The following is a 13282-nucleotide window of genomic DNA, read 5'->3' as shown; positions in this document are numbered from 1 at the left end:
ATGCAAACTGTTCTATGTCTGTGAGACAGAGCATATATGGCTGCGACCCCTGCAAGTGACAGAATGGTGGCTTTGATGATCATTCCCCTCCCTGAAAGTAACTCAGAATTGTAGTCCAAGTGAGCAGGTGAAACTACAGCATGAGATGGGATTGTTTCTTTCTTGTAGCGTGTTTTCTGATAGTAGTTCAGAGCTGATTTATGGGGTTTTCCATACTTTATTAATCATATTCACCTGCACTGAAAGTTTGGGATGGGTTTTCACATTTTTTCATACTTTTTTTTTAAGCTGCAGTGTTTGGCTACTTTAAAATTGTTCCCCTAATCTGGTTATTATGTTTCTGAATGTTTCATCTGATCAGAGACCTGACCTTTCCAGATTTCTTGTTTTCGATGGGATTACTTTATTGAGCATGTGTATGATGGGAGGAAACAGACTTTTCCATATTCTTTGGTACTGTACCTTTAAAGTTCAGGGAGGATGGTTTACTTGGTAATTGACATGGAATTTTTATTACTCTGAAATTCTGTATTTAATTCTGAAATCTGAAAGCTCTGAAAAATCAAAAAATTTTTTATGCTAGGTTTGGTGCTGAAGCTCATTGGATGGTCATACTTGACCCGAACTGAGATGAGGTTATTTATATTCTTTATGAGTTGCGTGAGTTTGCACAGTTTTTACTGCAAAAGTACCAGTGTGATAGAGTTGGGGATGTCATTGCTCAGACACTTCTGAGGTGTCACATAGTATATGGTATATGGCTGTAGTACCTTTCTAGATCAAAACATTCTGAATTCTAAAAATCTTCTGACCCTTAGGATCTTTGATAAGGGATGGTGATACTGTATTCTTGTTAGCCGTGATATTTAAGGAACAAAACTTGAGTAGAAAATTTGGTGAGTAAAATGAAACATAGGGACATGGCTGCTTTCATCTGCTTACTGTCCTTACTTGCTTTTTTATTTACCCAGTATCTTACTGCCATTTAATCTGACTTCTTTATCTTTCTGTTAAGACTCATTCTCCTCTTGGACCCAGGCAGCCTGGATTCTGATTCTGGGCTGTCACTTCATCGTTGTGTCCAGGGCTAAGGCTGCTACTTCCTAGACTCTGTTTCTACTCCAGTAAAGTGGGGGGTGGCACAAGCTACCCTGTAGGTTACTTGTAACTGTCAGATTTCTTCCCTTTTGCTTCTTGGGAATTGCAAAAAAATTTAAAAATTTGGTTGAAAAATATCAAATTTTTTTTTTTAACCCCATAAAATGTTCTAAAAGCAAAACATAAAGTACTTCCCAAGATGTCTTGATTCTTCTAATCAAGTAGATCATTAACCATCTGGTTGAGTTTGCTGACATATGGAAGTCTGAGCACTGGAGATTTTTGACTCTGCTTTGAATATTGATTATAAAACTCTTTTTGAAAATAATACACTTGTTAAAAATGAAAGATAAATTTCTTGCTGCTAAAGAAACTGACATAACAATTATAGTGAGTATGTAAGTGGTATTAATGTGAAACAATACATTTCTATGGTCAGAATATTTCAATTACAAATTTGAGAGAACCAAAATTGAAAAAATTTTTTTTTAAAGATTTTATTTATTTGAGAGAGAGAATGCAGCAGCAGGGGGAGAGGGAGAGGCAGGCTCTCTCTGCGGGGCTCCATCCCAGGACCCGGGGATCATGACCAGAGCTGAAGGGAGAAGATTAACTGACTGAGCCACCCAGACGCCCTGAAAAAGATTTTTTTTTTTAATTGAGAAAGCGATCTGAGGTTTTATAGTAAATGAACCTGCCTCCCTACATAGCGTGAGGGCCTCATTGAGTTTTTGGATGTCGCTTTCCCATCTTCCTTCCTGTCCCCTCACCGCGGCAGCTTCAGCCTATTGGCCAGTACCAGTATACTTTCTGGCCCTTTCTGGGCTTCTGTTTCATACCTTTGAAAAGTTATAAACATCTTGCCTCAGGCCAACGAGTTAGGAGGGGAAGGAATGGAAGGGAGTAATGGTGGAGTCTCAGGAGGAATGAAGGATTTTGTAGTGGCTGTGAAAGAAGATGCCTTTACCTTTACATTGTGAAACACAGATTTTCCCAGGAGCCAGTCCATTTGTTTCCCTTTGCCAGATCAAGAGTTCTTTAAGTCACTGAAGTGCATGTTGCGATAGTGAAGAGAACATATAAAATGCAGCATTTTGTATTGATGGTCACTGAGCTCTTGCTTCTCCCCTACTCCCACCCCTACTGCCTTATAAAAGTGTTGTTGATTTCTTCACAGACTTGCTCTGTAGCATGAAACATCTGATTGTATTTCTTGTTTTTGCTTCGTGAAAATGAGTTTTCTCTTGCTAGTCAGATGGAAAACAATTTTTGTTGAGAGCTCAGATCTCATCCAGGAGAGAATGTCAGTAATCAGTCCCCTGTGCCTTCTCTGCTTTTCTTCTTCTGAGGAGTTTTTGTTTTTATTTATTTTAAAGATGTTATTTATTTATTTGACACACAGAGAGAAAGTGAGAGAAGGAACACAAGCAGGGGGAATGGGAGAGGAAGAAGCAGGGTTCCCGTTGAGCAGAGAGCCTGATGCGGGCTCAATCCCAGGACCTTGGGATCATGACCTGAGCCAAAGGCAGACGCTTAACAACTGAGCCACCCAGGCATCCCTTTCTGAGGAGTTTTTAGAGCAGTATTGAAGCTTAAGGATTATTGCCATTATATTTAGCAGCAGTCATAAACCAAGACACTTGCAAGGACTTAAAAGTAATCTCTCCCCAATTGACAGTGACCATAATGTTACTAATAATAGTTATGGTTAGTGAGGCCTCCTATGCCCAGCACTACTCTGAGTTCTACTTGTGCAGTTAATTGATTTCACTTGGGTTTGAAGCAGCCTCAGGCTTACAGAAGGCTTGCAGGCGTAGTAGAAGACCTTTTCTACCTGAACCATTTCAAAGTAGCTGTCACCGGGAGGCTGCACCGCTCTGGGGTTCCTTGTGAGCAGGGGCATTTTCTTCCACAACCTCAAGGCAGTCCTCTGGCTCGAGAGATTCACATTCAGATGTTGCCATGGCATTGCAGACCTCACTCAAGATTTTAGCAGTTTTCCTGATAAAAACTTCTATAGTAAAAGGAGCCGGTTTGATGGATTCAGTTGTCTTAACAGCTGTTCAGTCAGTCTGGAAGAGTTGCTCAGTCTTTCTTTCACTTCATGACCTTGGTACTTTTGAAGATTATAGGATATTTTGTAGACTATCTCTCAGTTTACATTTATGATGTTTCCTCATTAGATTTAGATCATGTATCCTGTATCCTTGACAGGGATAGCGCACAAGTCATGTCTTCTTTTTTTCTGCATCCTATCATAATTTGTCTCATGTTGGTAATGTTTACTTTAATCAGTTGAATAAGGTGCTCTTTGCCAGACTGTGCAATTACAGAATTTCTCTTTCTCCTTTTTTTTTTTTTTTTTTAAAGATTTTATTTATTTATTTGACAGAGATCACAAGTAGTCAGAGAGGCAGGCAGAGAGAGAGGGGGAAGCAGGCTCCCTGCTGAGCAGAGAGCCTGATGTGGGGCTCGATCCCAGGCCCCTGAGATCATGACCTGGGCCGAAGGCAGAGGCTTTAACCCACTGACCCACCGAGGTGCCTCTCTTTTTCCTTTTCTAATTAATGACCATTTTGTGGAAGGTTGCTTTGAGACTGTGTGGGTAGATAGCCTCTTCCCATGAAAACTTTATTTATTTATTTACACTAGGTGGATTAATGGCTTCCTATTTTATTCAGTTGTTTATATAATCTCTTACTATTATTACTCGTTTTTAGGTCAAAATTGTCCTAGATTTTGGAGAATGATACTTGGGTGTGGTCATTACTTTGTATCACTGCTCTCAGGGCTCTGAGTAAACAGCTAGGTTGCCTCCAGTGGGGGGAGAGGGAGAGAATGCAAACTTTCACATCTGAATTTCTGTATCAGTGTGTGTCCATGCATTCATACCCAATTCTTCACATCTAATCCAATACCAAAGGATTCCTGCTGGTTTTTTTCTTATTTATAATTCTCATTTTTAAGAGTGAGAAATCTTATTTCATAATCCTTAATATTTTTACTTCAGTTTCCTATCACTGACTTTGCTCTCTCCCCCACATGGATAGGTTTTGGTATCTTGAACTGTATTTTTAGTAGATTTAGCTTCTGGTATTTTTTAAAGCATGACGTCAAAGAATCGAATTTGTAACATCTTCTTTTTAGGACCCAGGGGACAACAACTACTGCCCTACCCAGGGCACAGTAAATGCTTATTCTGTGCTTTATTCTTCAGTTCCCATAAAAGCTCAGTGAGGTTGGCATTACCTTTATTTTACAAATGAGAAAATTGGCATTATATTAAAGAATTGCCTAAGGCATATAGTTACTAAACTGGAAACCCCAAGCCTATTTGACTCAAAGCCTGTGCTCTGAACATTGATGATTTTATCATAGATTGACTCGTATACAACCTCAGTTTCTTCTGGCTGTGCTGGAAAATAACTTGAAGCATTCTAATAAAGAAAAATACATGCTCACTAGAGAATAACTTGACAAATACAAAAGTTAAAGAAGCAGGCTGAAATGAAAATAATTGTATAATCCATGTTTGTGTTTTCCCCCTTTGGTTTACATCTACATGCATGTGTGTATGGGTGTATGTGTATGTGTTAAGATCATGATTAAAATATTGTTTACATATAATGTACATATAATTATGCATTCTTTTATTCATTTTCTTTTATTATGAACATAGTACCATGTCATTAAACATTTTACACAAACATTTATGATGAACACTTTATCTACGATGATGTGGATGTCTAATAATTATCTCTTCCCATCTTGTTGAACATTTATGGTTTTCTAGTATTCAGTTATTCTAAATAATATTGTGACTGTCTTTTTTCAACATAAATCTTTATACTTCAGTAACAATCTAGATCTCCTTTATTTCAGTTAATTTGGATTCCAGACATTTCAAAATCTCTTTCTGGTCAGTAAAGTTGTCTTTTCCATTCATCATAGCTCATGGTGTTTGTGTAGCGGTTGAGGACAAGAAGCTGGAGCTAGGTATAAAAATTTTTTGGTCGCTTTTCCTCTGCCATCACATTTGAACTCTCACAAGGTTTATGTCAGATGGCAAATGTTGGAAACGGTTGAGAGTGCATGTGTATTTGGAAATGCAGCCCTACTGAGGATATAAGAACTTTTTTTTTTTTTAAATATAAGAACTTTAATCAGATAGGACAAAAAAATCAGATTTGATAATTTCAAAAATGCTTTGCCAGTAAACATCTACCAATGTTGAATAAAATATAACAGAACTTCTAAATGCAGAGCTGATCTTGTAGGAATTAAAAGAAACTGTCAAGTAAAGCATTAAGCTGATCGTTCACCAGCCCATGATAAGAGGAGATTGGGATAGTTAGTGTCTCCTTAACCAGAGGGTCTTGCCTTTAACACCCACTAGGTATAGGAGATGGGGTCTTGATCTCAGGGGGATAAGAAATTGGAACTGAGAGCCCTCAATCAAGTTAGAGCCATCGAAGTTCTGTTCTTGAGTGAAAGGGTCAGCTAGATGATATGTCCAGAATTAGAGGAAAATGATAGCAAAACCTATTTGGGGCTGGTACTCTAACATAGGAAAGAAAAAGAGGGAGGAATAGAGGGAGAATTTCCCTTATAATTAATAACTTTGGGCTTTGCCCCACATGACAGTTGGGACATGAATTTGCATTCTTGAAAAATAGAGAACTCTAGAGTGAGAAGACAACATAAAAATTGGTCTTGGGTCATTGAGCTTCCAAGAAGCCTACTCTCATTCAAGAACTTGTAGAATACCTGCAGATATTATATCTTTGAATGCCAAATGCATTGTTAAAAATCACAAAATATTGGAAGAAACCATGTGCCATCAACCTGAGTTGATGTACACCTGAGAACTTCAGTGCTAGAACTATCAGAGACAGTATAACAGACTGAAACAAAATAGGACCTTTATTTCCCTCTCAAACTCTGAGAAGAAGCAATCCTGGGTGTGTGTGGGGCTCCCCAACCACCAGGGACCTATCCTTAACTTTAATTTTTACCTTGTACTCAAGGTGTCAGGGGAATGGTAGCTGTGACACCCAAATTTCACGCTGGTAGAAGGAGGAAGTAGGTTAAAAAAAAAAGCATGCCTTCTTCCTTTAAAGGCATTTTGATAATTTGTGCAAGACATTTCCTTTTCTTCTCATTAGACAAAAAATTAAATTTTTTTTTTACCTTTATAGGTAAATTCTACCAGTATTCGAGGGAACAGAGAGAGATGGTGTAGGTTCTCTGAGTAATTTTATGAAGCTAGTTAAACTTTTATACCAAAACCAGATTAAAAAGTAAAATTTATAGGTCAGTTTTACTTAGGAACATGCATGTAAGATGTTTAAATAAAATAATAGAAAATGGAATCTGGTAAAGCATGAAAAATCTACTTACCCAAATTGGGTTTATAGAACACTTCCCAAATTGGGTTTATAGCTATTAATATAGCTTACCACTTTAAATGATGAAGAAGAACTATATACACATCTTGATGTTGAGAAAACAGTTGTTGAATGTCAACAGCTAGTCCATGTTGGGGACAGGAACTCTTACAAAGTAACTGTAGAATGAAACTGCCCTCTTGTGACTGAATAAACAGAAATCTACAATAAGCACTCTACTTAAAGGCAGAGTGTTGGAAGTATGCCTCTAATTTCAGAAAAAAATTGGAATTCCATGTCCATTAAGACATGAAAATGTATGAGAATTGGGGATGAAGAAGTGAACCTCTAATAATATGGTATAATAGCTTTTGCCATAGGGACTCTGAGAAAGCGTGTGAACAGATAGTTAGAACTGATAAGATAAACCAGCATGTTTGTTGGAAATCGGAGCCGTCTGTATAACACTCTGCTCCATGTTCACAACATGAGGGACAGCTAGAAAATAAAATGAAAACATGCTGTTTCTAAATGCTTCCCTTCTCTCTCTCTTTTTTTTTTTTAAGAGATTTTATTTATTTGACAGACAGAGATCACAAGTAGGCAGAGAGGCAGGCAGAGAGAGAGGAGGAAGCAAGCTCCCTGCCGAGCAGAAAGCCTGATGCAGGGCTCGATCCCAGGACCCTGCGATCACGAAGGCAGAGGCCTTAACCCACTGAGCCACCCAGGTGCCCCAACTTCCCTTCTCTTGATGTGAAGTTAGTACTAATTAAAAGTCAAATAGAATTTTTTTTCCTCCAACAAGTGTTTTTCTCTAGAATTGCTTGAAGGTTAATTTTTTGTTGCTGCTTTTGCTTTATAGTATGTTGCTAATAAATTAAACATTTTAAATATTTTTCTATTTCTAGTAAGAAAAAACTCTTTGAAATAAAACCTGGAAAACTTGGTTTCCTAGGTTTTCTTTTATTTGTTGAGAAACAAAAAAATAAAAAATTTGGAAAGAACCCATTAATATAGTATTTTCATTTTACCCTCTAAGCTCCCCTTTAATCTATTAAAAAATGTTAATCCTTCAACTGTTGTCTGCTAAAGGATGAATCGGAGGAGAGAGGGAGGTCTAAGATCAGAAGACAGTGTAGGAGTACTTGGGATCACAGGATGTTAGGGAAGACCTAGCATTAGAGGCCACAGAAGGAAGCACATGGGCAGCCTCTGTGCAAGTTGTGTGTGCCTCTCCCTGCAGGCAGCCCGCTGGCAGGGAAGTGTGGCAGGAATGAGGTCTAGGTGGAGAGTCAACCGCAGTAAGTAGACATCTAGTGGTCAGGACAACTGTGGAGAAATCAAAGCCCAGGTCTCAGGGGCTTGGAAGTGCTGAGTAGAGTCACAGGGTTGTCCTCAGTGTAAGATAGGACTTGCTCAATGGAAACAGAGCCCATTTCTAGATCTGGAATTTATGTTAAAATGGCCCACTGGCTTACTTAATTACCAAATCACTAGGTTTCAGGGTGCCTCGATTTTCTCTGAGGAGAGCTGACCTCAGAGTCAGAGGTTGGATTGAACTCAGTTGGGTGTTAAGTGATTCAGTTTGGGGGTTAACAGCACTGCGGAAGCAGATAGCCTGGCAGGTCACTTGTTGCCAGTCACGTGTCCAGTCTTCAGACTCCGTGAGGACTGATGATTGAAGGCTAACTAGTACAAGTAGGTGTCGTGTGTGTGTGTGTGTGTGTGTGTGTGCGCGCGCGCGCGTGTATCATTTTAAGTATTTTATGTATATAACTCAAGAGTTACAATGCCACTACCTGTAACTCCTATATGTATCTTTCACCCAGTTTACCAGTTGTTAACACTTTGTAATATTTGCTTGAACAGTTTATCTTACTGATTTTATTTTGTAAATTATATATCTTTTTAAATGTATTACAGATTTGCCTTATTATTTCTGTTTTTGCTGAGTTATTCTCTGTATTAACCCTCTTTGCTTCATTGTTCTGTTCTCCTTCCCTGAACTGTTTAGGAATGAGGTGCAGCGTCAAGCTTCTTTCTCCCTAAGTATTTCAGTGTGTCTTTCTCAAGAACAAGGACATTCTCTTACATAATCATGATGTGGCTAGCAAAATCAGGAAAGGTGAAATTGATAAAATACTGTTTCTTCTAATATAGTCCATATTTATATTTTGCTAGTTTTTCTAATATTGACCTTCAGGGTGATTTCTCCCCCTGATCGTGATTGGCATTTAGTTGTTTGATCTCTTTAATACACCTTACTTCTCTTTGTTTTCACAACATGTCTCTTAGCTTTTTTTTCTTTTGTCATGGTATTAACATTTTTGAAGAGTTAGAAGTCAGTTTTGTTGAATATCCTTCAGTTCGGGTTTATTTGATGTTTCCTCATTGTTAGATTTAGGTTTTGTAAGTTCTGCCAGGGAATGACCATCTTAAGTGCCATTCTCAGTGTATCAGATTATTATTATTTTTTTTTTTGAGGTACAAAAGAAGAGATTTAGATAGTTCCAGTAAAGATGATTTTGATACTGTCCTTGCCCCCAAAGAGCTTATCATCTTTTCAAGAGAGGTGAGGCACCCCAGGAAAAGCTGACATGAGTTAGGGGGCAGCAAGAGGAGAATGAAGTTCTCTGAGGTTTCCCAGCTGTTCCCAGTAGGGAGGTCTCTCCAGAGAGTTTCTGGCTGGGCTTCTGGGTAAGTGGGTGAATTCTGCACGTGCACGAGAAGAGAACTGCGTGGTGAGGTGAGCCCTGGAGTGTGCCACCACTGTGCAACAGGGCGGGGGGTTCTGTCCAGGTGGCCTGCCGAGGCATCTATGAGGTCAGGCAGCTATGAGTGTCAGGAAAGACAACCAAGAGGGTGTTGAAAGAGGCTGCAGCCACCACAGGACCCAGTGTTTGGAGAAAAGGTTGTAGGGTTTTGGTAGCTTGCCCGTAGTGTCACTCAGGGTATTTGTTGAGGTCAAAATTATAGTTTACACTTCTTGAATTGCTTTTTATGCTATATTTCATGGAAAAACTCTTGTGGTTTTTCAGAATAATGATGAATTTATTCAATTATTGTTTTATGTTTATTTCTCCAACAGAGCATTTTCTATGTGATTTGGTAGTTTTGAGAAATGCACTTTTGAAGGAAATACTTTGTATTTGTGCTGTTTGGCTTCTAGGCAATTCAGTCGCTTCTGTTTCAGAGAGTCTTTTTCTTCGGACTGTTCTTGGTCTCACGCGTCTGCGGACATGTTATTTGTGCTAATAAGGAAAGTGGTCTTCCAAGCTGTGGATCCTTGCTTCAGGGGCTGGGTCGAAAGCAAAACTTCTTCAAGTGTATTTGACATTTCTTGTATTGTATAAATGACATTTTCAGTATAATGAGAGCTTTTTAGTCAAAGTCTCGGAATTTAGTTTATTTGATAGCAAAAACAGGAGTACTAAAGAAATGGAATGCATCCTATATTTATTTTAGGGATCTTAAGGACACAGAGCACTCTCTTAAGCAGGTTTTTAAGTTCTTCACACTTTGTTATATTTGTGGGAAACACACTTAGCACTGCTCTTTCCTACTCTGTCTTGTCCTTTATACGTTTTTGGGAGTTTCATGGTCTAATTTTCCTTTTTTAATTGTAACTAAATAATCATACATAGAATCATCTCTTAGTTTGCAAATGGAAATCTCTGCTTGCGTACACATCCCAAACTAGGCTATCTTACATGGCTGACAGCCCACTTTGCCTTTTTGTTGGAGGTGGAGGTCGTGGGAAGAGGCATAAAGTGCGTTTCTAAAGATTTTAACAGAAAATGTCTTGGCCAGTGCTGTGGACAATATGAATACTTCACAGCACTCAGTATGACTGGCATGGCGTGGCCTTGCTGATGTGGCTTTAGAAATATTTTCTGACTAAATTTCAAATGAATTTAGCTTCTTGGTTAGTGCTGTAAAGAATTGCCTTGGGGTGCCTGGGTGGCTCAGTCGGTTAAGCTTCTGCCTTTGGCTCAGGTCATGATCCCAGCCAGGGTCCTGGGATGGAGCCCTTGGTCCGGCTCCCTGCCCAACGGGGGAGCCTGGTTCTCCCTCTCCCTCTGCTGCTTCCCTTGCTTGTGCACTTACTGTCTCTCTCTCTCTCTCTTTGTGTCAAATTAATAAATAAAATCTTTTAAAAAAATAAAGGAATTGCCTATAACTTTGAGTCATGAGATCTCAGATGAGATTTTTAGATGTTTGTGGCATGGTGTTCTTTGAACTCTTGATTTGAACTTTCCTGCCCTTGTTAGTATTAGAAGGACATTTTTCAAGCTAGACATGCCTGAATGGATTAGTATTTCTTTGAGAAATGTTTTTATTTATTAGGCAATTTTGGAGCTTCTTATTTAAGAGAGATTAAGCTCTTTGCATAGAATAAAGTGTTCTTTAGATACTCTGCTTTCTATACTGTCTACACTGCATTTGGAGCTGTGACAATACTCAGAACTCCACAGCTTTGCCAGAATTGTTTGTGTGGCCTTTTCCCAAATTGTTTGTGTGGCCTTTTCCCAAATGTTTACAGAGTTTTCAAAACGAAATTTGTGGGGTTGTTCCCCGTAAGTAGCTACTGCTGTGTTTGTAAATGTGCTGTCGTTTCTGTTCATTCATTCTGTGTATGGTCATTCATATCTGTATCTTTTGATTTTATTCCTTCTTAAAGATCTTGCTATATAAAATCACAATTACCCCTCCCCCCCCAAAAAAAAAGACAAAAGCAAAACTTGCTGTTGTCTTGTCAGAGCAGGGCTGTTCTCTGAAGCCTCTCAACGGATGGTTTGGCTTTCTGAGTTCCCGGGTGTTGGCTGTCTCGGATCCCCTTTCTAAGGCCCCACTTCCCTGCACACTAGCTTGGTATGCAGGGAGAAGCTGCAGAGTCTGTTGGCTGGGCTTTATTTACGGAAACAGCAGGGTTGAGATTGATTGCGTTGAGAGACAGTGTATGGATGAGGGAGGGTCACAGCACATGCTCAGTCCTGTCAGTGTGGGGGGAAGTTTCTGCGTTCTGCGTGAAGGCTTAGGTCATAGCACAAGCTCAGTGCAAGCTCTATGAGGTCTCTCAGACTGCATGTGCCTCCATTTTGAGTTGTTAGAGTAGAAAAGGGCAGAGTTTTACCAGTAAGTAGAGGTTCAGGGCTACAGCTAGACTCACCAGAGCCTCTGTTAGTCATGGATGAGCCACTCAGCCCCTGCAGGTAGGCTATCTTCCTCTGGCCTCACCGGAACAGTGATGGTTTTTGCTGCTCTTTCTCACTTCTGAAGATGTTTATGAATCATTTCATCATTCATAGTGCATGTTCCTACGAGCCTTTAATTCAGCCCTGGCTGGCCATGTAGGTGGTGTTGGGAAGCGTGAAGTCAGCTAAGAATGGGTCTGCCCAGAGATGCTTTAAGCAAACGGAGACGTTGTGGATCCCAGCTGTCCCTGTCCCTTCCCCTTTCCCTTCGCCTTTCCTCTCCGGGTATAGCTTTAGCCCGAGTCCTGCATGGGTGCCTGGTGCTGAGCTTGTTTGCCTTCAGGCACCTGCACAACAAACGTGCCGGCTGCTCCTTTGCCGTGTGGCTGGCAGGGAATGCCTGGGCCCCAGAGCAGCTCTGTTTGGATGTTTTAGGAAGGGTGGTAGGTGGGCAGCTATTGGTTGCTTTGAAGGTGGGTGGAACTTGTTTTGATTGAGAGCCTGTTTGCCAGAGCAAATTATGTTTCTTGTGATCTGTTTCTGAAGTCTGAAGATGAACTAGAGATTATGACATATACAGGAGGAAGTAGTTGTGGACCCTGGTCGCAGCATTATCACCTTTAAAAAAATTTCTTTAAGATAAGTAAAAGGTTATGTCACATCAATTTCTGTTGTTTCAGAAGGAAACAATCCATTTTCAGAGTTTATGGGAAATGACAATTAAGAAAAGAATTGTATGCAGTGACATCTGTGATAGAAGTTAAGGTTTCAGGTATTTTATTTATTTTGTTTGTTTTAGCAGAAGATGGCATTTGTGGTGTATATGTATTTTGTTGTGTGACTTACACATTCTGTAGGAGAGGAGTAAAAAGAGGAGTTGATGCTAGAGAAGGTAGAAGCACTGAGCGGGCCAGGCCAGAAGCACTGAGCGGGCCCACTGCTTGATGGGCCCGGCACTAGCCTTTTCCTTGTCGGGGAGTCATACTTTTTGTGTGTCCTGTTTGAAGCCAGGCCTCAAACAGATGCTCTTACTATGGTTAGTGTAGGGAGCCAGGCATAATGCTGAGGGTTAGGACGAGTTCAGTTCTTACTCAAGTATATGCTAGGTGAGGTTGGTGAATCGTATTAGTTGTTACTCTCTGTTTTCTCTCCCCTTTTTTCTTCTGATGAAAGTTGGAAAAAATTTTGAAGTGACAGTTAAGTCTTATGTATTTGTGAGGTTGGAAGTGGAGGCATGTGATACGGAAGAAAGTGCAGCTGATAAGTGCTCACGGGATAGTGAGGAAATGGATGGGACATCAGTGATATGGGGAGAGATTCTGAGCATAAGCCCTTCGTTGTTTAATGTGAATGTGGAACTTGTCTTTATCACTCCGTTTTGCTCGAATACTCTTCCTTTCTGCTATTTTCAGTCTAAAATTACCGTTTCTGCAGACAAGAGGATCTGGGCCCAGAGGTGGCACTTAACACTCCAGAGTTGTTTCAGAAAATCCTCATTTGAGTCAGGACAGTACTTGTCAAGAAAACAGTTGTGGACTGCCTTTCTTTTGTAGGGCCTTCACTTCTTCAACTTTTTTTATATTTACCAAACAAAGTGGACTA

The 13282-nt window shown here is 39.8% G+C and overlaps 1 protein-coding gene across 4 annotated transcripts in view; it reads left to right on the top strand.

Annotated features, from left to right (window-relative positions):
- RERE (arginine-glutamic acid dipeptide repeats) overlaps positions 1 to 13282 on the top strand; it is a 422365-nt gene that overhangs the window by 274367 nt on the left and 134716 nt on the right. Inside the window, exon 1 of one of the 4 annotated variants that reach the window (XM_059138461.1) lies at positions 11488 to 11698. The exons of the other annotated variants lie outside the window; for them this stretch is intronic. Within the exon in view, the coding sequence (XP_058994444.1) occupies positions 11673 to 11698 (26 nt within the window). The 5' untranslated portion in view covers positions 11488 to 11672. Of the gene's footprint in view, positions 1 to 11487; positions 11699 to 13282 lie in introns of those variants that run through there. 4 annotated transcript variants of the gene reach the window in all.

The sequence above is a fragment of the Mustela lutreola genome, chromosome 10 (genome assembly GCF_030435805.1).
Source record: "Mustela lutreola isolate mMusLut2 chromosome 10, mMusLut2.pri, whole genome shotgun sequence".
In the NCBI taxonomy this organism is placed as follows: Eukaryota; Metazoa; Chordata; class Mammalia; order Carnivora; family Mustelidae; genus Mustela; species Mustela lutreola.
This window is presented reverse-complemented; position numbering and strand designations above follow the sequence as displayed.